The 24,414-nt window shown below is 46.0% G+C and overlaps 1 protein-coding gene across 2 annotated transcripts in view; it reads left to right on the top strand.

Moving 5' to 3' along the window:
- The window catches only part of RBM6 (RNA binding motif protein 6), a 58,055-nt gene that overhangs the window by 22,916 nt on the left and 10,725 nt on the right, over nucleotides 1-24,414 (top strand). For both annotated transcript variants that reach the window (XM_053989357.1, XM_053989356.1), the window contains exons 7-11: nucleotides 18,696-18,770; nucleotides 20,333-20,393; nucleotides 21,860-21,928; nucleotides 23,017-23,268; nucleotides 23,767-23,927. In XM_053989357.1, coding sequence (XP_053845332.1) covers nucleotides 18,696-18,770; nucleotides 20,333-20,393; nucleotides 21,860-21,928; nucleotides 23,017-23,268; nucleotides 23,767-23,927 — 618 coding nt within the window. The remainder of the gene's footprint in view (nucleotides 1-18,695; nucleotides 18,771-20,332; nucleotides 20,394-21,859; nucleotides 21,929-23,016; nucleotides 23,269-23,766; nucleotides 23,928-24,414) is intronic.

Genomic DNA, 24,414 nt, shown 5'->3' with positions numbered 1-24,414 from the left:
TCACATACAAGAGCAAGATGCATAAAATTTGTTAGATAAAACATAGATTCCTGTCTCATACTGCCCTCCTTGTGCCTTGGAACTGGAATGATGGATCCCTCAACAGAGCCAACTTCTGATCCCCATTCCTTCACCATATCCCTTAAGTCTCTTCTTTGCTGCTTTCTTCCTCCTAATTTGCCTGAGTAAGGATCCATATCAATTATCTTAAGCCTTTTTACCTGAATCCTGGGTCTTGCTGTCATGGGAGGAGAGTTATGAGTCAGATTCAGAGCTGTGCATCTGCAAAAATGTACTTACAGTTAATGAGTCTTCACAGCTGGGGTTTCAAAGGTCCCACTAAGCACTCGCATTTGCCTCTATTTTCAGTTACAGAGGTATTGCAACTTAAAAAATGTTTTACAGAAATAATTCTGTTGCTGGGAAAGAGCCTGGCACATTCCCACTGAGGTGGTGGTGAGGAGCAGAGAGAGAAAAGGCTCCAGAATTAATTATTACTTTTACCATCAGTGACAACTTTTATTTTCCCTTCAGTGTTCCTACAATTCCCAATTTATTTTGTTGTCACTGGGGAATCTATAATTATAGATGACACAGCTTTTACCCAAATGCCTCTCCATATTCTCTCCACCATTCTGCTCACATGAAATAACGTCTTCCTATGTAAAAGCAATTCCCAAGTATCTGTGAATTTGGGAATCCCTCTTTTTTCTGATTGTTGATACCTGCTCTGCCCTTTCTCCCATTTGGAGTATATAGAATTGGGCAGGTGTTTTAACTTGATCAGGTTTGGTCCATTGCTACAGCAGAAAGCCTGTAGGCACCAATCCTTAAACTGAACTGAGTGCTTGCAGGTGCTCAGTAAATCACTGCACACACATGCATGGGAAGAAGCTCTGGCTGCTGTTCCACTGCTGCTTACACTGACCTCCCCAGCATCAGTTACAGCAGTAATTCAGGCTGAGGAATGCTTTCCTGTGCTTCCCTTCCCTGCTAGTGACAGGAGTTGAGATCCCAGCCATACACACCTGGGATGTGCTAAAAACAGACAGGGTATGAAAGTCTTCCAGTTTCCTTCCTGCTATACCTGGCTCTGTCTATGCAGACAAATGCTGAAAGATGGAGTGCTTGGAAGGGATCATCTCCCAAGCTTCCATATGCCAATCTTAATCATGTTTTAATAGACCTACAGTAGTTAGTAATTAGAGAAGTTGGAAATGTGGAGTTTGGGATGACCCAAGCTACATGTATTTGGTCAGGAGAGCTGTAACTTCTGGATTGCCCCACATAGGTTAACTTGTCGTATCTGCTTTTGATTGAACATGAAAAAGAGCCCTTCTAATTACCTAAATTAAAAAAAAACCAACCAAAAACTAGCAGTATCTGTACCTGACATTCTGCAAAGGAAATAGGTGACTTTAAAATTCTCAGTAAGAGACAAATAGAGATCTTCAGAAAGGGAGTTATGAATTGTCCCTAGAGAATAGATATTCCACTTCAATGACTTCCAGGGTAGAATTGCAAGATCATCTCCTTAGACCGAGAGTCTGCATTTTTGCAAGCTGCAAAACAAAAAACCTGTGTTAGCTAAGATGCAGATTCTTTGATAGTTCAGTTATTTTCAGAAGGTTATCAACTGTCCCTGTCAAATTCAGTCACTTGTGAGAGCATAAATAGCAAGTGACATGCTGGTCCCTCGCTAGTCAACCTGCCTCTTTCTCAGGCATCTAGAGGCTGGGAATAAATAGCTTGTGCAAAACCAGCATTTTTGATGCTGTTTAATGCCTGTTGAACTGCCCCTGCCTGAAGAACAATTTGCTACATCCCTATATTGTATCATTCTGCTATTGTGAAATCCTTTTGTTTTACTCGACACACAACAGCACCCACTTAAGATCATTGCCAGACTTGCAAACTACAGATTTACCAGGTTCAACTCCCTCCATTCAGTAAATCTTAGCATGTATACGTGACTGCTGAGATTTGAGGGGGCTTTTCTGTTACATATATTGTGATAAGGAAACACCCATATTCTGTGTTGCCCTAATTTTGCAGGAGAGTTTCATTCCATGTGTGTTAACTGCCTCAGCTAAAGTAATGACAATAGATCCCTTATTAATTGCTTTGACTTGTTGATTGTTGCATTGGCAACTTATTCCAGCGCCAAGGTCCCACCTAATGTGCATGGAAGGTGCTGGGTCGATGTTATTCCCAGCATGGAGGTGCTGGGCACAGGGCTGGATGAGTGAGGTGCCAGGTGCTGGCTCTCCCACTGGCTTTGTGGGGGCTCTGCCTGGCAGGGCAGATGAGCTGTTGATTCGTTGTGCAGAGCCTAGATCCAGCCCTTATAGCAGCCTCATGGTTGGTGATGCTCCTGGTGGCCTTTCGTTTCACGGTGGCTGTCACTTGAGTTGTGTGAGACCTTTTCTGTCTGCGATGAGCTGCTTTTCTGTTGGGGAGAAAGTTATTTTGAATAGAAAATGGGGGTTTCTGTCTGCTAAGTTGCATGATTTCTCCTAAATAATTTCCCCTCCCTTATTCTCATTTTTGACAGGGTGTGGTGTGGCATTTGGCGTTTCTTTGGCGTAGCCCCTGGTGTAGTAGTGTTCCTTGTCTGAGGGCACCAGGTTGCCTTCTTGGAAGCAACTTTGGGAATGCATCCCATGGCTGCACTTGTCCATAGGCATGGGATCTTATTGCATTCCTCTTTCATGTGTAGAAAGAACAGACATAACGAGCATGTTACTTGTGTGAGAAAATCAGGTGGGAAATGAAGTACCCTTTGTGTACTGTTGTGTGTCATAAAGGCAGGAGGAGCAGAAATGGAAGGAGCCTGTCTCTGCTGCTTGCATATTTTAATTCTCTAAGTGTTTTCACTGAAATGGAATTGGTTGTTATACATATGGAAGCAAGAGGGTTTTTTTGAGCACAGGAGCAAATGGTTTGTCTCAACTGACTGTGTATTGTCTCCAAATCTGCTCAGGCCTCAAACTTAGCAACACTGGCTGCATGAATATTTCCTAGCTTGTTGCTAGTAACTAACAACATTGTAATCCTTTCCTCCTGTTTCTTAAGAAAGAGGGCAAGAGGGGAGCTGTAGCATGAACTTTTAAAAATGCATACACTGTACATTATTGTGCAGGTCTCCAGGCATGTGCTGGAGTGGTTGTTCAAGACTTGCTCTTGTGCCTTCCTGCACTGAGGCTGGCACTTGTCAGAGCAGTTTCCCTGCAGTGCTGTCCTGGTTCAGCTTGCTGAGCACACCAATGTCTCCACTCCCTGCTTGTTTTTTTTACTGGAGAGAGTAAGAGGGATTCTTACTGGATTTGATGGGTGCTCACTTGAGCATGTCCCACTCTTCTGCAACTAGAAACATCAACTGTGTGTTTCTCCTGCTCTGAGCCTATTCCTCTGTATCCATTCACTGCAGGGCCTTTCTGTATTCTGTGTGAACAGAATTTCTGGTGCAGATCAGATTTCACAGGCTTTTCACTGTAGCTGTTGGTGTTAAAATCCACAAGATGCTGTGACAAGCAGGCAAAGCTTAGGACTTTCTGTCCTGAAAACATTTGCAGTAACAAGCCACAACTCTGTATGGCTTCCCAATTAAATAAAGAAGGAGCATGTGCTTATCCTGAGAATGGAACTTCTCCTGTGACCTGTAACCTTGGAGTATTTATCGAAGCCTGTGGTACAGGGAGTGTGTTGCAATTTGTAAAAGAAAATGTGTGTCCAAGCATCAAAACAAATTTCTTTCCTTTTGGTAGAATGTGCCTTTTGGTAGAATTGTGCAGTGTGGAATTTTTTTTTCTAGAATCTGCCAGGTTCCCTCTGTAATGGAACATGACACCTGCCTCAAATGCATTTTCACGGGCTGTCTGGTATCCATCATTTATTCACTTGACAATGTTACTCCGTCTCTTTAGCTTTAACCTGCAGTTGAGGGTGGTGGTGGCATGTCCACAAATACACTGAAATCCATTTGTCTGTTAGGCTAAGGGTGCTGGAGGTGGCCTTGCTTTTGATCTGTCCTCCTCAGATCCACAGGTGGCATTATATTCTGCTTTTCTTGTTGCATATTAGATGTGTGGATTTTGCTCAGGTTGTGTCATTAGCACATCGCCTTTTCCCCTGCTCTCCCTCACCCCCATGAAGCCTGTCCTGCTTTTGATTGTGGATTTCTAGAATCTGCTTTTGGAGTCTTCCACTTTGAGTGAGGGAAAGGCTTGTATACCTAGGCAGTTTCTTTTGTAAACATCCTAATGGTTTGGGAAACATGCACATTGTGGAGGAATTTTTATGAGCCACCTGACCTATGGAAAGTTCTCTCTGCAGGCTAGTGGATGAGTGGATTTCCAGGCAGCAGAGCTGATTTGGGGTTTTTTGTATCTGATTCAGTGTGTGACCTTGTCATGAGTTCACCCTGGTCTTACATCACAGAGGCTTGACGTGTTGAGTCAATCATTTTTTCATTCCCTGTTGTGTGTCACTAATCACTGCATTGTACCGGCGTTTAACTGGAGTTGTAAGCTTTTGAGATCAGTATGGAAGCCTGCAGTGGGGAGCTCCTGGAGCTGGGCAGACACTTCACTGTGAATAAGCAGTTGGATCTGCCTGCAGTGACCTGTGACAGGGCTGGGTGTGTGGGTGTACATGTGTGTATCCTGCAATGAAGCTGTGATAAATGCACTGCCTGTTTGGAAGGACTGGCTTAATCTCTGCGTGCTGCAGAGCCCTTCCACGTGCAGAGAAGGGTGGCTTTTGTTGTAAAATGTAACTGCCAAGAAGTACCGAAAATATTTCTCTGGACCTTTTTCTCTTCTGTCTTCTCAACATCTTCTGTCATCTCAGCTCTCCAAGCCGTGTGAATCCTCTTAGTCCCTCTTCCTTTGGCACAGAAGGTTGTAAGAGATCTTCTGCCAGAGACTTCACACACTCTTCCTTTCAGCCAATAGTAGCTTCCCATCAATGTGTTTTCTCCAGCCCTACCCAGATAAAAAAACTACAACCTCCTTCTTGGCAGCTCTGTCCTGCCTTGCCTGAAGAAGCAAACCATGCTACCCAATGTGTTTTAAAATAAGTTCACTTTTCACTAGAAGAGTTGTGAAGCTGCATCTTCTTGCTCTACTTCTGTGATTCCCAGCTTGCCATGTCCCTCCACCTCCCTGCTCATATTCCAAAATCCTGTCCTCCTTTTTCCTTCAGCCTCACCTTACCCATGTGGTGGGGACTGTGTGTGTTTGCTGCTGCTGAGCTGCTGCACTGCAATGAGATTGTCCCAGAGGCCAGCTTCTGAGTGAGCTGGCTGGAGCATGTAGCACATACTTAAGTGGGACTTCCTCAGTATCTCTGACTGCTGCTGGGGTTGTGTGGCCCAGCAGGGTTATCTCAGGACTCAAATATTGCTGTATATTACAGAACTGTCTATTCTGTGTGCTGAGGTTGGCTTGGGCTGCTATATAAATAGGTTGTTTCACATAAAGCATCACTCCCTACCCTTCTCTAAAATGAAACTGCTCTCCCTCCTGGCCGCTGCATTTCTGTTCTGGTGATGAATTTGTTGGAATTTTTTGCCCATTGACATAAAAAAAAAAATCTGTGTGGTGATGTAACTCTGAAATAACCATTCTTTCCCTATAGATTATAAACACCTTGTTAATCAAGTTGGATTAGATGTTCTGTTTACAATGCCAGGAGCTGGAGGGAATAATTATGATTTCCTGCAATTTGTTTAAATAATTTGATCTGTGAGTGATTGAAAAGACAGGTGTCCAGTCCTCTCTGACTGGCTGTGTGATCTGATATATCAGTACTTGTGCTGCATCACTCACAGCTGCTGGGCAGGAAAAGGTTGGATATTCCCTGCACTGGTGGCTCAAAGTGAGGAACCACCACGGGACAGCCGGATCTTTGGTCATGCCCAGCACTGATGTTGTAAAAATGGGGGCACTTGAAAAGTCCTGCTTGTGCATGCAAAGTGCAGTGTGTACCATGGGTAAGTCTGCCTCTGCCCCTTCCATAGGGCTCAAGTTGTCTTGTAGAGGACTCGCTGGCAAAGCATTCCCTAAGAAATAGCTTTGGTTTGGTCATTTTCAGTACACAAAGCATTTTCCTGAGTGATGAGGCATCTGGAACACTCATCCTTTGAATTTGTTTCTAGGTGAGATCTTGCCTTGAGCTAGGAAAGATTTGATGTAATCTTTGGATGCATGGGCAGGATACAGATGGCACCCTGTCTCTGTAGCTGTCAGGTCCTCTCCTCCTAATGTGTTAATGGAATAACTGTGCACCAGTGTGGAAATCTTAGTCATAGATTATGCTATGTGTGCTACGTATAGGTGCAGTTTCACCTTAAAACAGAGCCATGGTTTACTGCTGGCTGCTCTTTCTCACAGACTGTACATTTTTTAATTGAGTTTGCATTCAACATTAGTTGATCTTCTGTGAAGATCTGTAAAAACTCTAAATACATCCCTGTGTAAGCATTTGGAAGGTATGTGCCTCGTAGCCTCAGAGTGCTTCAAAGGAACATGGTAAATCAGGTGTAGGACAGATTGTGTAGTGCTGCAGCTGATAAATTGTGTATATGGTCAGAAGGGGATTTTGGATTAGGATGTAAAATCCCTTGATCAAGCTCCTATATGAAAGTAGTAGGACTCATGCCACTAATTTGCTTTGATGCTTTTGAAGTCATCCTCTAAGTAAGCTGGTGACTAACCAAAGCGCGGCTGCACTCTCAGAAATTCCCTCTGTACTCTTAGAAGTGGACGGTGCTGATGATACCACTGAAGTGTCTTAAGGGAGATGAGCAGGCAGTGAGAGGGAAATGTCTGGATGGGTTCAGTCATGAATCAAGACATCTCAGTGAATGCACCACAACTTTCATTTCCAGAGTGAGACCATTTTCTATCATGGTTTTGCCATAATGGTTTGCACAGGACCTGTCACTGAGAACGAGGTGACATAAATTGTTGGGCTGAGTCCAATGAGTCCTCAGCCTAATTCCAGCAATGTCAAGGGGAACACCAGATATGTTTTACAAGCATATGAGCCAGATTATAATGCTAGGACTCCATCTGGACTGTTTTGATAAGTGGGAGCACACCAAAATGTTGCAAATTTCATTTGATGAGTTGTTGTTGTAAGCTTCAGCCTCAGAACTGTTCGTTCATGCTTTTGTGCTATTTTAGCAGTGATTGCTTTTCCGTTATTTGATGCACTGTTGGTGTTGGATTGCTGGAACAGGAAGGTAAAATGTTGACTCCAGAGGCGGAAAAGAATGTTGAACTGCTTGCTTCCTGGGGTTAAGGAAGAAGGCAGAACCACTGTTTCCTTCTCTTCAAAGAAATAGTCTGCCTACCCTTCTGCAGAAATAATGTATGTTTTTTGTGTATCTACAGTTTTGATAGTGAGAGAGAGCTAGAATTCCCTTCAGATGTGGATTTTAGTCTGTTTTCTTCCCAGCTGAGTTTGTATTGGACCTTTTCAGTTTAAATAACAGAAATTTGGCTCTCTGGAATTGGGGCTCATTCCAAAGAAGTACATTGCATTTTGCTGTTTTCTGCTTGGGTTGTGAAACTCATGCGAGTAAAATATTAAATTCAGATTCAAGTTTGAAGATGCAAGATCAAAGCTCTGGCAGTCAGCAACTTTTATTTGTGAATTTCTGTTTCCATTTGACTGTAACTGGGTTGTTAATGTTCCTGTCTAGAAATGAAATTATTACAGTGGAAAATGGGGGCGGCACGCCTAAATGGGCTATTGTGTCATTATCCATCAATCACAGGCAACAAGGAAACAGGTATTTAACACAGGAGGACATGGAGTTATTATCCGCCCCATTCCCCTGCAAGCCACAGGGCACCTTCTAGACTCTTATTAAAGCTTTAATACCTACAGAGAGCACAAGAAACACTGTGTGCTACAAGATCAGAGATCAGGAGTTTTGCTGTCATTCTGCATCTGTGCAGGACCAGGAAACACAGGAGGTGGAAGAGCTATGAGAGTGCTGGCAGGCAAAATCCCTCTGCACTGCTGAGGAAAGGCACCAACTTCCCCAGTCCTCTCACGTACAGGGGAGAATTTCTTCTTCCATCATGTCAGGGAATCTGTGAATGGGACAGCCACTCCTCAGTAGCATTGTGTGACCAACTTACTGAATCCTGGCTACAGTTGCTCCCAGAAGAGGGTTGTGTGGGAAAATCTTGGAGCTGTTTTGTACAAGGAGAGGAAGGACGGAGGTGGAAAGTTCTTCCTGGCTTCTGCAGAACAAAAGCTGTCAGATGTAAAGGAGCATTCTGCCTGAAGGTTTATTTTGTGGTGCTGTTGCACTGTGTGTATGTGTTGACAGCTACCAGATGTTGCATCCAAGTGTCCTCCTGCATCTCCATTGCTTCAGGCCACTTATAAGTTCAGTTAGTTATGCCTTCCACAGGATGAACAAACAGCTTCTCAAGGACAGGGGTCTAAAATCAAGTCTGTCATGTAAGGAATTACATTTTTAATGAGGGTCAAAGCTATAAAGCTGTAAACATAAGATTTAAGTATTTAAAACTCTGAAGCTGTCTTTAGAACAAGAGAATGAACGTAATTTTCTCCCGTTTTCATAGACAACAGGGGAAATCTTTGTTTTTTGTGATGTACAGTCCATGTCTAACAAGGAAATTAGCAATATTCAGATGGGCTTCATGAACCAGATTTGAGCCAGGATGGCATTTAAAACCCAAGCAAACATTCAATGTACTTTTCCATCAAGGATCTCAGGAGCAGAGTTAACAGAGAAAGTAATTTTAAGTCTTAAGAATCCCAAGATGTATTTTCATACACTTAATACCAGGTTGAGAAGTCTCACTAAGAAGCTTTCTCACGGTGCAAAGCTGTACATTAATGATATGATGACTAAGGTATTTTACTGTTTATAACCTTAGGGTTTTGAAAGCCTGATTGATTCTCCCAACCTGTGATATAACTGGAGAGGAGTGCTGAGGTGGTTTGGATTTTTTTTCCCAGACAAGCTGTTGTTCTGGGCCTGGTTCATGTGGAATTGGTGTGTCCACTGCCACTGCTGCCTTCTCCGTCCATTCCATTAATTCAGCTCATCACTTTTTCTTCCTTCCAGTGTGTACTGGGCACATCACTAAATGTAAGAAGTGAATTCCAGAAAGTTTCACAGACACCTCCTGATGACAGGCAAATGATTGATCCATCTGGCTCTAAGAGGAGCAGCTGAAAGCATCACCTCTCTGGGGCTCCAGTGCTTGCTGCAGAGGGTGAGCAGCACACAGGGAGCTGCAGGCAGTACCCTGTGCTTGGCTGCCCTCAGTCTGCGTGGGCCAGTAGCTGTCCTGAGCCCCCAGGTATTGAAGTCCCACAGGGGGTTCAAGTCACACTATCTGAGCCACCCACTACTGTGCAGCTTATCTGACAGTTTAAAGAGATGTCTGTGCATGCTGTTTCCCCTTCCCAATCCCTTAGGACTTCAGCCATGCTGAGGCATTTGTGACACAACAGGGAACTGTGTTCTTTTCCTTCCTTGGTGTCAGGGTTATCAGAGGAACTGCTGTCCTGCACACTCACCTCTCTGGCTCTACTCTCCCAAAGAGCTGAGGTCAGCCACCAGAGCCTCGGAGCCTGGAGAGTCACAACTTCTGCACCCTGACAAGGCACTGAATTCCTTTCTTCAGCAGTTCTGGGAACTGACCAGGAAGGAATGATCTGAATTTACCTCTGGACTTTGTGCAGTGCAGTTGCCTGAATAAAGCTCTTAAAGCCCAGTGCCCTGAAAAAGGAAGAGGTGCTGGGTCCCACAGGGAACTGTGACACCCACTAGCATTACGTTGCACCCAGGCCAGGCTGGCAGGGAAAAATCATTTCCCTCCAAAGGGCTTGGATAACTGTTTTCATGCTGTGTCAGGTTTCTTGGCAAATACTGACCCAAGAGGTTAAAGCAGCTGTTTTCCAAATCAACTCCTAAGAAGAGCTCTCAGGAGGCAGCATCTGCTCAGACACAGAAGTCTGTACAGGTGCCAGCCAGAAGGTGGGCCAGCTGCCTTGATGTTCTGTCCAGGTGTGACCATTAAGGATCTGGATATAGCTTTTGGACAGGCCACCTCAAGGTCACAGTGATGTGCTGGGAATCATCACTGGGATGACACAGGTAAGTGTTGCACTGCTGGTGGCAAATGACAGGGCTCTTATCCTGTGGGAGGCAGTATCAGACACCCACTTTTGTCATTAACTGGGAATCTAGGAATATTGAGAAATGATGCCACTAAGGATAAACCCCTCTTTTCTTCAGAGGTACTTCCTCTTCCCAGGTTTTTTGGGGCTTTTCCTTTCAGCAGAGAGACCGTCCTGCAGGGAGCTTGCCTGAGCACTGGCTGCAGAGAAGGCACTGCCAGGGAAGGCTCCGAGTGCCTAAGAATGGAGTTTGGAGGCGTGTGTGGAGGAGCCTCTGGAGCACACCCTTCCCCATCACAGCTGGTGTGCTCTTAGCAAACATTTGCTGCTGCACTGAACACCCTGAGTTCTGTTCACTATGCAGGTGTTGGAATTGGTGTGTAATCCCATAGGTACACGCTCCAGTGGAAGAACATGTGTTGTTTGTGTGTGGGGGGTCTTCAAATGCTTAATTGAATTGTCTAGCAATAAATTTACCCCTTTAAGGCAGAGCTTTCCAGCCTTTTTTTTTTCCGCCATGATTTTGCATTGGGATTGTCTTCAGGGTTTTGATATTTGTGCTTCATACCTATGATTAAGGTGCTGGGTGTTTCCTCATTGTTTCCCAGCTTCCTTATGGCCATTGCTAATTGTAAAGTATCCCTGAGGGAGGTGCACAGTAAGGTCCTGGACTGGATTAGTGCATTGTGCTAATGTGCTTAAGCTTTATATTGTTTAACAGTGAGATGGGATGAGATGACCTTTGAGGAAAAAGGTGGTCATGTAAAAAAAAAGTGAGAAATATGTCCAGGCAGTAGAGCATCATTTTGGAGAGATAAGGGAAGTCCCTGAGTTGGGAGAGAACGGGGTCTGTGAAACAGCTGTTGTTCAAACATTGTCCTTGCAGTAGCCTGTGATAAGTCAAGGAATATTGATGAGGCAAAGCCATGTGGATCCTTCCCTAAAGCCATCTATGAATAATGATATTTAATATGCTAAATATTTAAATACTCTTAAGTTTTGATAGTGTAAGTACATTTTTCAAATAGAGGATTCAACCTGATTGATACTTTTCTGAGCATGAAAGTGTTTGACTTAGAATCATTTAGGTTGGAAAAGACCTTGTAAGATCAAGTCCAGCTGTTAAAGAAACTCACATGGCCTCCTACACTTACCTTGTTATATGGCCTTAACCATCCATGCTTCTCTTTAGCTGTGGAGTGGAAGCACAGCCAGAGCACAGAACTTGTCCCTCTTTGAGCTGTTGTCCCCAGATCCTCACTGTCTGGACTCTAGAAATCGTCTTCTGACTCCTTCATGCTGTTAAGGAATGGCTTTCATTTTAAAATTTCCACTTCTTTCTCAGTGATCCTATAAGCTGATCTGCAAAGGTGCCCTCTTCAGAGGAGTGAGGGAAGCTGGAGGTCGGCATTAGCCAGGAAGAGATGCATTAGGGCCTTGAGTGGCATGTGAAAGTCCACTTGGCTTCACTGGATCAAAGAAAACTTTCAGATGTGTTGAAATCTACTTAAAGGGTGAAATGCAGAAGCTATTCATATCACCTGCTGCCCAAAGCTGGCCCTTGAGCATGTGAGGTGCTGAGCACATTGTGTGTTTTCCCCAGCTGCAGCACATCGCTGTTATCCCTCCTGGAGCTGTAATTGGGAGCTTGCCTGTGCCCACCATTCCGGTGCTCTCAGAGCAGGGCTGAGAGTGCTGACAGGCAAAGCAAATGCTGTGTTTAAAAGATAAGCACTTTGAGAGTCCTAACTTGGAACTGAATTGGAGTTCAAAATTCAGGCATTAAAATGTAGAGAGCTGGCATAGTCTGAAAAGCAATTTCTGTGTGTATTTGCGAAAAGGATATCAGTGGGGGGAGGTGAGCTGCAGAAAGATACTGGGACTTACTTAAAAAGGGGATGGCTGGTATCCAGGGAATTTAGAAACCGTAGGAAGAAAACTGGAGGTGTCTCAGCAGGCTAGCTGGGGTGTCTGTGGAAATAAGGTACTTAAAGGATGCAGACTGGCACCTTCTGCTAAAGGACAAATGGCCTGGATAACCAGGCAGGAGGAGGCCTGAGGAAGGAACAAGTAGATATGGAAACTTGTGGGGCACGGTGGATGGTCCCAGTGCTAGTGGGCAATGGGTTTTCAATAAAAGGACTTTGAAAAAGAGGTACCAGGAGCTATCTGGGATAAAATAATCCTTATATAGTATCTTAATCTGTTACATTTTGCTACTGAATCTTTAGCACTCTCTCAATTATCTCCCTAATGCCTCAGTTCTGTGTTAGTGCCAGTTTAATTTAACATGCCCATTAGTGGTGTGCCTGAAGCACTGTTCTGTCAGCTCAGGATGGATGGTGACAGCTTTGGGCTCTCACTCTCAGGCCTCCCCTGACCTTGAAGACCAGGAGCCCTGAGCATGCCAAGCTGGTTAGCCTTGGATCACTGTTGAAATAAATGCCTTACTGCTAAATGCTTCAAGGTGATGCCACGTGCTCTTCAGCTCCATAGTGTCTCTGATGCCCAAGAGCCAAATATCCTGACCACTAACACACTGTTTATGTTGTCAGTTGTCATCTCGGTGTTAGTCTTGATGGAAATCTGTAATAATAGTGCACAGCAAAGTTGTTTGGATCCATTTGGTGATGTAACAGTTCCTCAGGGATCCACCACTTTTCAAACCATCCTTTTCCCCTGTATATCTTGAATCTTCTGCCTTGGCTGTCAGCCACTCAGCAGTAGAGTGCTGGATGCACTGCTAGATCAGGCCAATAAAAAGCAATCCCTGAGCTGCAACTGGTTTGAGAGCTCAACAAAGAGGCTAGAGCCTTGGGGAAAATCCCACCTCATGAGGAATTTGCTTATACTTACTCTTGCTGTAGGAAATGCCAGATTGCTGCAGTACCCTGCAGCAGCCTGGATTGCTCTTGTTTCTTCAGCTCCATGTCACGTTCCATTTCTAACTGTTTAATTGCAGATGGATTGTGGTTTGTGGGTTCACAGCTTTTCTCATCTGCTTTTTGTCAGAGGTAAGCAGATGTACTGCCTGTTGCTCTGTGTAGTTGAGTCCCTTGTACAGCAGCTGCTGATGAGTTTAGGGATAAAAGCTTCAGCATATGGAAAACGGGATGAGAAGCCAGTTTCTGTGGCTGAGATGATCTTCTTCTGAAATATTTCCAGCTGGTCTCTTATCCTCCCAGGTGTTGGCCCTCTGCTTCATCCCAGGAAGGTGCTGCCTCCTCAATTCCACGAGCAGCTGGGGACAGGGAGACCTTTGGTGTTTGATCTCACCTGCCTGCCTAATTTGAAGGTGAATCCTGTCAGGGAGAGAACCCTGTGCTCTCCCTGCCAGCTCCCACTCAGCCTCTGCATGGTACATGCCAGTGGAATAGGATGCCATTACATAACTTGCATTGTGTGGTGGTTGGGGGTTGTTAAATCTGCATTTCTAATCCATACTCAAATAGGAGCAGAACCTGAAAGCATTTTGATTTGCAGTTCCAATTAGATAATCTGGCTTGTGCTGTCAGCCCCTTGTCTCCTGTGCTGTGCCATCCAGTGCATTTGGAGGCCAGGGCTGGAATATACCCTGAGGATGGCAAGAGCTTTTTATTCTGGGAAGTGCTGCTGGGACCAGGGGCATCCACTGCATTCCCAGACTGCTTCCTGGAGTAGTGTCTGAGCATTCCCAAGGCAATAAGCACTTGTCATTAATCATTTTAAATAATTTTTAAATGACGGATGTATACTGATTTTTGAATAACCATCCTAATTATAGTAAATATGCAGAAGAGGGCTGAATTAGCATCATATAAACAAGGTTAGTATGGTATTTTAATATGACTGCTTTACTGTGCTGCCCATAAGCATTCTTTTGTCATAATCTTTGTATGCAGGTTTTTATCTGTTTACAAATGGTATTTTCAGTTAATTTTTATCGTGTTGAACCACATAACCAGTCTTCCAGCTTGGTTATTACTCAGGGAGAAGGATACCTGAACCTTTCAGTTCATGGTACAGATATTTTCCATTTAATCAGATGACAAACAATATTAGGAAATAATTAGCTGACGTGGTGTTTGGTTTGTGCATGAGCCAGCCGCTAAAATGGGTCTGAAGATGGTTCACTTGTGGTGAACCAGGTGCGGGAGGCACCTCCTGCACTGCCTTGGGGTTGTAGCCAAGAAGAAAAGTTTGGCTTACTAATCCTTGTGGATTTGGGTTCTTGGTAGCAGAGCCTTGGTTCTGTTCCAAAACTGATGTGCGCTGCCCCAGGTGTGTTGTCTGTAAAGGTGAGACTGACAACTGCTGTTCCACTAAGTCAGGCACTCTGGTCCCTTGTGACCAGGGATGGTGACATCCTGGATGGATGGCTGTTGCCATCCCTCTGGAAGAACTGGAGCACATTCCTCCACAGCAATCCATGGTGGTGTTGGTTGCTGCATCCACATCTCTGTGCAGTTTCACAGTCCCTGTTGTAGCTGTCGAAGCATGACCTGTGGGGTGAAATACTTGGAGTACTGTCAGCTCATTGTTTGGAGGCTCCAAAGTGAAATTTTACTGAAGGTTTCAGTGTTTGGATAGATTCAGTTAAAGGAGAAGCCTGGTTTTATTTGAGGGAGTGGCTGTGTTCTGAGAGCTCTCCTTCCACACTTCCAGTTTTCTAGGTCACTCTTGGATGCTCTAAATTTTTTTTCAGAGAAACAGTTAGCAAAAGCTTTGACATTGATGATTTGTATTCTGTCATCTCAGTCTTGAGAGCAAAGAGAGACTTTTTTGGCAAGTTCTCCCCCTCCTCAGCCCCCAGTCATCATCATTAAAAGGCTGTCAACAAGCATGAAAAACCCCAGCGTGCTAACTGTAAATGCTAATTGACAGACAAGCAGCAGAAGCGGTGCCTTGTGCAGTGGCTGACCTGCAGCAGGCTGTCTCCTGGCCCTGGCAGTAGCTCCAGAGGTTCCCTAGGATGTGGGATCAGAGTGCTCAGTGCTCATGAACCTGCAGAGCCAGGCTGGGCTCTGTGCAGTGCAGTGCTGTTACAAACAGGATAAACTAGAGGTGAGCTAAACCCAACTTCAAAAGTGGGCAGGATGTGTCCTAGGGTGTGGTCTGGCTTTTTTCTCACAGGTAGGTCTACCTTCCTGGTATTCTTTACTGCTTCTTTTGGGAACAAAAAGCTTGAAAACTGCTTTAGTGAAACTAGCTTTGTTGCTGAAGCCCTGTCCTGCTGACACAGTCTCCAAAGTGCTTTTGGATGGATTACGTCACCTGTGGATATCATGGCTAAGGGATTTTCTCCTTTTTCTTTCTCTCTGTAAAAGCCCTCTGTTCCTGTGAGGTTTGTCCCTGCTCACTGAAGAGCTTTGAGACATGGCTGCCCTGTGTATGGTCTCTGCAAACAGACTTTATGGTTTCCTGGCACAGCTCTCTAGGACCATCTCATGGTAGGGTTGCTCCATGGATCAGTCTGCTGGCAGGAGTATTTACATAGTTGGCCATAGGGCAGATTTTTTAGTAGCTGAACTGGCTGGGACTGAATTGTATCACTTAGATTAGAATTCAGTGTTGTATCTCCAATGACCTCTAAGCAAAAAATCCGTGTATAACCGTGTTTGAAAGGTATCAAACAGTAGCACAAATCATTGCTCCAGCAGTAAAGTCCTGATGCTCTGTTTTGATGAATTTGGCAATTCAGAAAACAATAGAATCTGTTCATGCCCTTGGAAATCTGGGCATTTCCATGGCTGAGAGCTTGCTGTCCTGGAGCTGCAAAGCTGTGCTGCCTTTTAAACCCTCCACTGGTGAGTCAACTCTGTGTTTACTGCTAGTTATGAGGGGGAGGTTCCTGACTGGGAAGACCAGAGAGACATTTCTGTTTCACTCTGACTTAGAAAAAGCCAAGTTGCTCCAAAGTACAGGGTATTAAAAATACAGAGGAATTAACAGACATAGTGCAGGTTGGTGAAAAAGTCTAGGATAAAATGCCTGAATGTGGAAGAGATATGGTGCCAGACACAATATGTGGCATACTTTGAGCTTACCCTTTCCCCCCTGCCCCCAGCACTCTTCCCTGAAATTTTTGGAAAAATCTTTGTCCTTTCACCAAGATTTGCTCAGTTGAAATCTGCTCAATTATACTGAAATTTTTGCACAGTAAAAGAACTAGATGAAGAAGAGTAAGCAGAGACAGGCACTAGAGGAAATAAAGGTTCTGAAAATATTTGTGATGGAATCTAGTAACAAAATGGGAGAACGAGGAATTCAAAGCCACTGAATCCTGACAATGTGTGTCCTAAGTGAAAGACTCATTTTGGAGAGTTAAATGATGATTGCAACCTTGAAAATTACTTTATCAAGAAGAAATCAGTAAGAGAGAGCTTGCTGAAAAAGTGAGCAGGCAATCAGCAGGGTGTTAGGGAAATCAGGGAGTAATTATGCAAGTGACACTTTCTGCAGCCTCCGAAAATGGAATTTGCGGAAGGGACCAGCACCGCCAGCACAACATGCACTTAAATACCATTTTCCATAAAACCAAAAATAATCTTAAGGCTTTCTGGCAAGGTTTGTCCTCAATGGCTGGTAGAAGGATGAAGCTCTGTGATGGATTGGCCCTGCCAGAGGAGATGTGCTCTAGTCGAGTTTTTGGTTTCCTGAGCTCCTAGGCAGGGCTGCAGCTGCCTGGTGAGGGGCTGCTGTTCCCAAGGACTTCCCTGGGCTTATGAGGATGTGCACCCTGCCTTCTCCTCCTGCCTCTGCTCAGTGTGTCCTGAGGCACCCACAGGCATTTCTAGCCTGCTCCTGGCACTGCCCATCTCTTGAGTGTGTGCTGGGATGTGGTGGGTGCCCTGCTTGGGAGAGGGAGCATGTCTGTCTCAGGGACCAACAGTTCCAGTGGGACAGCCTTGATTTCCACTTCCCTTTCTCACTTGTGTTTCCTCACGTGCCTTAAAGAAGGTGCAAAGCCTCTTGTAGACAGGTGAAGTGAGCAATGCTCCCTGCTGTGAATAGACCCTGAGCAGATTCTCCAAAGATGCAGCAGGGTGCTCTGAGTGCACACACCAGCCTTCAGCAAAGTCCAGGAGTGGCTCCACTTTCTGTCAGGCAAAGGCAGATCCATGTTGGAAAGCAGTGCTTGAGCAGCTGGGTGGCAGAAAGGAACCCTTCAAAGTGTTCAACATAGGCCTGGTAGGGAAGGATGGCTTTGGTTCATAAAAGGCAGGATGGGAAGAGGGGAGGTGGTGGAACCCTGCTGTGTTCTTTTGTAGGAGTTAAAGGATTGTTTTACTGCCACTCAGCGATTCCCTCCTATGAACTATTCACTCCCACTTTACATATTCCCTAGCATCTCCCTCACGTTCTGCAGAGCAGTTTATGCATGGGTGTATCATGACTTCTGAATAATAACTCTGGGAACTTGTTTTCTCGTGTTCATGGTTTGCACTGGGGGTTTTTGCATGGTGAGGCTACTGGGTCAGAGTACCTGGGAAACTTCTGACTCAGGAGAGGTCCCCAAAGTGGGCTGGGACCGTTTACAGCTCCCTGACATCTGTCTGTGCTGTCAGGCAGCTGCTCTCCTGGGACTTGGGAGACCTGGCTCTGGGTCTCTTAATCGATACCAAGTCTCAAACTGTGGTATTGGGGAATCCAGGCTGTGTGGTCTGGCAGTGCCTCCAGTGACCTCCAGTGACAGGAGATGTCTCATGGCTGTGTGTGTCTGTGACTTGGCCTGCCTGCGTCCTGCGTGCCCAAGCATGGCCTGTTGTCCATGGCAGATGGGAGCCACCAGGAATCATTGCTGCTCCAGGCAGGAGCCATGGGACTTGTACCTACGACCCATTTTATCTGCCTTTCAGCAGAGCTTGTGGGTGTGTTGGCACATGTCCAAAGCATCACCTGAGGATCTGGAAGCAGTGTATCTGTGGGCAGTGGAGGCCCTCAGGTGCTGCTGCTCAGGTGCTCAAGGCCAGCCTCAGCAAGGAAGGGCTGGCTGCAGAGCAGTGGCTTTGCTGGCTGCAGGGCCAGTGGCAGATCTCTGGTGTATTTCTGTGAAGAAAAGCCATGGTTTCATGACTGGCATGAAGACTAACCCAAGTATGAAAATTCTCTCGCCTGAGAGGATTTTTCCATGCGTTCCTCCTCGAGTAGCTGCATTGAGACCAGCCTGGTGGTAGCTGGTGTGAGGGAGTCTGTCCAGCTGCCCCTTGCCAGCACCTGGACTAAAGCAGGTTACAGCAGTTTCCCACTCTAATTACTTGTCTCTGCTCTTCCTGGGAGGTGGCAAGGCCTCTCCTGCCTGGTTCCTCTGGAGCTAGCTAACACAGCCTTGTAGCACCATGCTAGAGCAGGGCACAGGCTGTTTCCCTCCCACTTCCATGGCAAAGCTCCAGCTAACTGAACTGGGAGACTTTCTTCCCCTTTCACCCTGTTTCACTTGCAAAACCTTTAGGAACCAGAGCTTTCACCCCTTTCTTTGCCTCTGAGTAACCTGTGTGTGCTGGGCACGTTCGTCATTTACCCCCTTGTCTCAACAGGGAACTCTTACGATCGGTGGCAAAGAAGTGACCCTTGAATACACTCCATGCCCAGAGTTTTGGCGCTGCAAACGTGTAAGTATGTGCTCAGAGGTGTGCTCAGAGCTGTGTTGTGCTTCCCCTGCTGGCACTCGTGGCAGTGGCAGCTCAGAGGAGTCTTAGCTATTTGCTCGGTGGCCAAAGTCCCTCAGAGTAATTAACACCTGCCCTGAAGCTCTTGCCCCTTCTAAACTGTGCTTTTGCCTACCTTGTTTTTTGGTCTCACCTCTGCGTGCATGTTGCTGTGGTACAGGTAGCCAGGCACAGAACAGCCTTGTCCATATGCAGTGATTCCTTTTTAAAATGTGGGAAAAATAGCGTGTGGATCCTTTCTCCTTAAAAACCACAATGAGACAGTGATTTTGCCAACCGGAATGGAACAGGCTTCACTCTGGTTCTTGTGTGTAACCACCCCTCTGCCTCACACAGGAACCTGTGGTCTAGCTGTGGCTGTAGTAAGTGCAGCAGGGAAGGGAGCATGGAAATGGATCCAAGTCTAGGCAGCATGAGCCAAGTCTAGTACATGCTGGAACTGGTCCATTTCTGGGAAGGCACAGTTGTCCAAGCGTCATTTTGTTCCTGTGCCCTCCCCAAGGTTCTCCCAGTACAGGAACTTGTGGCTGCAGCAGGCTGAAGGTGATGGCTGGAGAAAGGACAGGATTGTTGCCTGCATTCCCACTGACTACAGCCTGAGTTTGCAGCAGGACTTGGTTCTAATTAGAGTCCCACCTTGTCCACTGGATCACCCTGGGCTACAGAGACCCTCATCCAGCTGACTGGATGCACTCAGCTGCAAGCAGAGCTGTTGCTCTGTGCCTCATCTCTGCTTGAAGCAGTCCAGAGGTGCAGACACAAGTTTCAAGCAGTGGTTTCAAACAGCTCTCAGTGCACTGAGGTGGCTGCACTGTATGTCCTCACTGTTGCTGTGTGTAGCCATGGCCTGAAGGAGATTTCTTGTGCCCCAGAGCATCCACAAGGCTTCAGTCATAGGAAGAAATTGCTATGAAACAAAAGCAATGCATTTGCAAAGAGCTTAAGGAGGAAGTCAGGGATGCTGTGTTTGGAGAGAGCTGTGAAAATGGGGCAATTGGCTCTCCCCACAGTGGCTCTAGGTGGGATAACCATCCAAGCCTGTACAGCTCTGCCTCTTGGTTGGCAAACACCTCATTATTAACTGCCCAGATTGCATCAGTATCTACAGTTCAGCTCAGATAAGGACTTCAGCACTGCCTGAGGGGTGAATTCAGGTTAGAGAATGCCAAGGTAACTTTGGACAATTTGAACCAACATTTTGCCTAGCAGGGAGCTTTTGATCCAGCATCACTTGAGAGGGGGAAGAGTTCCATCTCAAGGACTAGTGCATAAATGTGTGCTCAGTAGTTGTGTGAAAGCCCTGTTCCCAAGGCAAACCCAGCTGTGAGTCATATGAGCATTTACCTGCAATTCCAGCAAAGGCCCCTGCTGCCATTCCCCATTGCTGTAACTTTTTCATGGCTGCTACTTTCTGAAAGCACACTGCAGAATCTGGAGTTGTGGAGCAGGTTGTACTCACTGCCTTCAAAACACGACTTCCTCATGCTGTCCATCTTCCATTGCAGTGTAAGGTGTGTACTGTGGGCTACAGATCTTCCTGTTCCTATTGCAAGCTCCCAAGAGATGGTGAGTATATGTCATCCCCTGAGCTTGGTCGGTTAAAAGTTTCATCTAACCTGACATGTAAGTTTTTCTTCTGGTTTCCCATGGCATCCCTCTTGGGGATGGACTAGCTGAGCACTGTGTGGGAGGATTGTTAGTTTTGCTTCACTTAGGCCCCTTTTGCCTGTCCACACTGAAGATGTTACATGCAATGGGTCGCTGTCAGGTTCTCTGCTGCTGTGAGGCTTGGTGGAGAGGTGTGTTACTGCCCACAGCCTTTCCCTCCTACTGTCTGGTGTTGTCCTTTCATCCAGGGAGTTAGAATTGTGTGTCCTCTGGGACTGTGAGCTGGTACTGCTCACTATAGGCGAGATGGCTTCCCCTTGACCCACCTTCCTTGGGAGATGCAGCTGCATGGTTTTAGTGTCACTCAGAGACTCTCAGATTTGCCTCACTTTTGACACTCTCAGATTAGGATCACATAATCATTGAATCATTAAGGTTGGAAAAGACCTCTGGAATCAAGTCCAACCATTAACCCATCATTGCCAAGCCCACCATTAACCCATGTCTCTAAGCACCATGCCTACACATTTTTTGAACACTTCTAGAGGTGATAATTCTATCACTTCCCAGGGTAGCCTGTTCCAATGCTTGACAACCCTTTTGGTCAAGAAATTTTCCCTAATATCTAATCTAAACTTCCCTCAGGGCAACTTGAGACTATTTCCATTTGCCCTCTCACTTGTTCTTGGGAGAGGAGATTAGAGGCGAATCCAGGACTGGAATTGCTGAACTCACCTTGCTGGCTGTAAAAAATGCATGAGAGGAGTTCTCTAGGAGCTTCTCCTCACCCCACCAACACCTCTGATTTCTGGGGTGGGAGGGCACAAGAGCCAAAACACACTTCCTTGAGGAACTGATTTCTTTGGGATGATGGCTGTGCCCACCTTCTCCATCCCTGGGTGCAGTGCCAGGGGCCACAGTGCCACAAATGAGTCCTCCACCCTCCTCTGGCACTGTCTGTGCATTCCAGCCACTGTGTAAGAATTGACTCTGTATCTTTGAGCAGACTTCTATGTATTGCACTGTGCCCCAGGCAGAAGGGCAGTACATTCACTGCCAATGCACAGATCTCTGTTTACTGAAGCACTGTCCCTGTGGTTGTGTTTTCAGTGCTCTGTGGCACCTCCATCAGTGTTGTGAAGGCAGAATTCACACAGCTGCCCCAATGCAGCTGTGGGTTGTAACAAAACTGCCCAGGGGCAAATTAAACAGAGCCTTTAACCTGTTGTGAAGACAGATTGTGGTGAATGCTTCTTACTGACCTGCTTTTCTTGGGAAAGGGTGCAATAAGATAACCTCTCTATGACTGGGTGAAACAAAGCAACTCTCTAGGCTTTTGCAGTGGTTACTGCAGCTTTGTATGAGTTCTGGCATGCTTTGTGACTGATGGGTGTGAAGTAGACTTAAGTGTGCCTCTCTTACAGGGAGCAGAGCAGGCCCAGAGTCCAGAGGTGGTGCTGAGGGAGAGGACACGTCGGCTGAGCAAGAATTCAGTAAGAGTTGCCCTCCCCATTTCTAGGGTTGTGCTCATGGCTGTGTGATTTGCACAGGCAGTTTTCACAGCTGCAGGTGCAAGCTGGTTTCATGTGCAAATTTTACATGAGGTTCTGTAGCCAAAACTGCACTCTACAAACTGCAGACAAACGAGTACAAGCCTGTCCAAGGTGAGCTGTGCTGGCAGCCAAGCAAGTTGTGTGCAAAATCGTTGTGTGTTCTGCCATGCCGCCCACTGCCCAAACAGTGAGAGCAGGGACTTACTCTCAGGGACATTAAAGAAGGAAGCTTCACTGTGCCATGTCTTGCACCCTCATTTGCTTCTCTTTGTGGGAAGAGGCTTCAGCAGCAGGTGCTGGGCTGGTGGTATCCGCCTTTGCAGCCTCACAGATCTGGCTTCCCTTTCCAGCAGTGTTAGAAGCTCAGGTAGAGATCTCTTCTACAGTGAAGCCAGGCCATTCAGAGACCTTCAAGCACAGAAGCTTGTTGAGATTTATGTTCTCTGAATGGTATAGCTAGACTTGGGGGGCAGGGTGTTCCCACATTGTTTCTGCCTCAGCTGTGGTCAGTAGGCACCTGATAAAATCTGTGACTGTATTAAGGATGTGTTTGACTCAGTGGTCTCAGGGGGGTCTGAACCCAGTCTTCCTCTAGCATATAAACAGGGTGACAGTTACTAGTTGATATTGCTTGGCTATGGATGATCAGGAGTACATTGTGGATATTAATAAGTGATATTAAGGATCACTGCCATATAGGTTGTCCTGGATGTGGAAGGGACGTGTCTAAATCCATCCCTGATTCTTGTTTGTTCAGGCAAGAGCCAATCCTAAAAGGAGGCCAAAAAGCCTCTTACCTTTGACTAGAAAAGTCGTGTAAAGCAGCCCAACACAAAACAAGGCAATGGAAAGATGGCAGTACCTGAACAAACCTTGTGTCTGCCAAGTGTTAAAACACTGGATATGCAACAGGCAGTACAGGTTTGCCTTTTATAAGGAGCACTGCTGCAAGGGCCAGAAAATAGGAGAAGAAAAAAACCTGCTGAAACGTTCTTTTGTGGAACCAGTTCATTTCTCCTCTCTAATAGCAGAGACAAAGCTTGAAACACCTGAGCAAGATTTGTCAGGTCAACCAGGATCTCCAAAGCAGCCTCTCCAGCCCTCAGTTCCTGCTCCACAGCAGGAATGTCAGGCTCAGGAACAGGAGCCAAGGAAGAGAGATGAAGGGAGAGAGCGTCGGCCCTCACAGGAGAAGAGAAGGGACATGGACCGGCACCAGGAGCCTCCCTCTCAGAGGGAAGCAGAGGAAGCCACACCACCAGATGGTGGAGGAAGCAGAAGTGAGTGACACAAAGACCAGTTTTGGATCCCTCTTGCTTGCACTCCATGAGGTCGTCTGCAGAAAGGACAGCATTTCACTGAAACCTCTGGAGGCTATTTCTATGTTGTGCAAATCTGTGGCACAGAATAATGGAGGGCTGTCCAGCTCCAAAGGTGCTGACAAATTGCCTTTAGGAAAATTCATTCAGGCTGAGCTGGCTTTAGGGTGGTGCAATTAATTTAGCACAGCTTCAAAAGTCTTTTGGGCCAGCAGTTACCCTGGGCTGAGCTCTGAGAAGGGGCTACTTTCTCCTCTGTTTTCTGGGAAGGAAAGGTTAGCAATTGGAGGTGGTAACTGGAGCATCTTGCAAAGTGGAGAGAAAAAAGTGGCTTTGAGAGTCAACTGCAAGGAGCCATGCCCTTGCTTTGAGTGGGTTTAGTCACTGCACACCTAGTTCTAAATTATCTTTTTTCACTACTTTTTCTTTCTGGGCCACCTGCCTGATTGTGTCTCTCAGCAATTATGCTGAAGCGAATCACTCGGTTCACCCCCCCCGAGGTGATCGTGGGGCTGCTGGCCCCGTACGTGCGTCTGTCCACGTCCAGCGTGCGCATCATGAAGAACAAGGCTGGGCGGATGGGGCAGACCTATGGCTTCATCGAACTGGAATCCCATGCTGTAAGTAGTTTCCTGCTTTCACCTGCTCCCTCTGTTGGCATGTGATATCTGTAGAAGTAGAGAAACCACAGAAATACAAGAAATCTCTGTACTTGTGAGGCTGCTGTGCTGGAGCGAGTCCTTTCTTCTGCTTCTACCAGGTACAGGAATTAGCTGTTACAGCTGTTGTTCTCTGCCTTTAGTAGTCAAAGATTGATTGTTGTCACAAGATGTGACACTGATTGAGTTTCTCACCTCAGTACATTTCTTTTTAGACACTCTAAACTTGAACACTTCTTGCATAGGTATTTGGTTTGCAGAGAACTTGAATCCAATTATTTTTGTTTGTAGAAGGCAAGAATCTCAATTAACACACCCTTCCATGTCAGAGGGTTCATATTTTCTATTTCTGGGTGGCTCTCAGACTCCATAGCTGTTCTTTGATGTTGGTCCAGAGAGTGTTTACCAAAACACTTCAGGGCAGCAGCAGCCACAGTGCTGCACTGTC

This window comes from Vidua macroura, chromosome 13, assembly GCF_024509145.1.
Source record: "Vidua macroura isolate BioBank_ID:100142 chromosome 13, ASM2450914v1, whole genome shotgun sequence".
NCBI classification, from domain to species: domain Eukaryota; kingdom Metazoa; phylum Chordata; class Aves; order Passeriformes; family Viduidae; genus Vidua; species Vidua macroura.
This window is presented reverse-complemented; position numbering and strand designations above follow the sequence as displayed.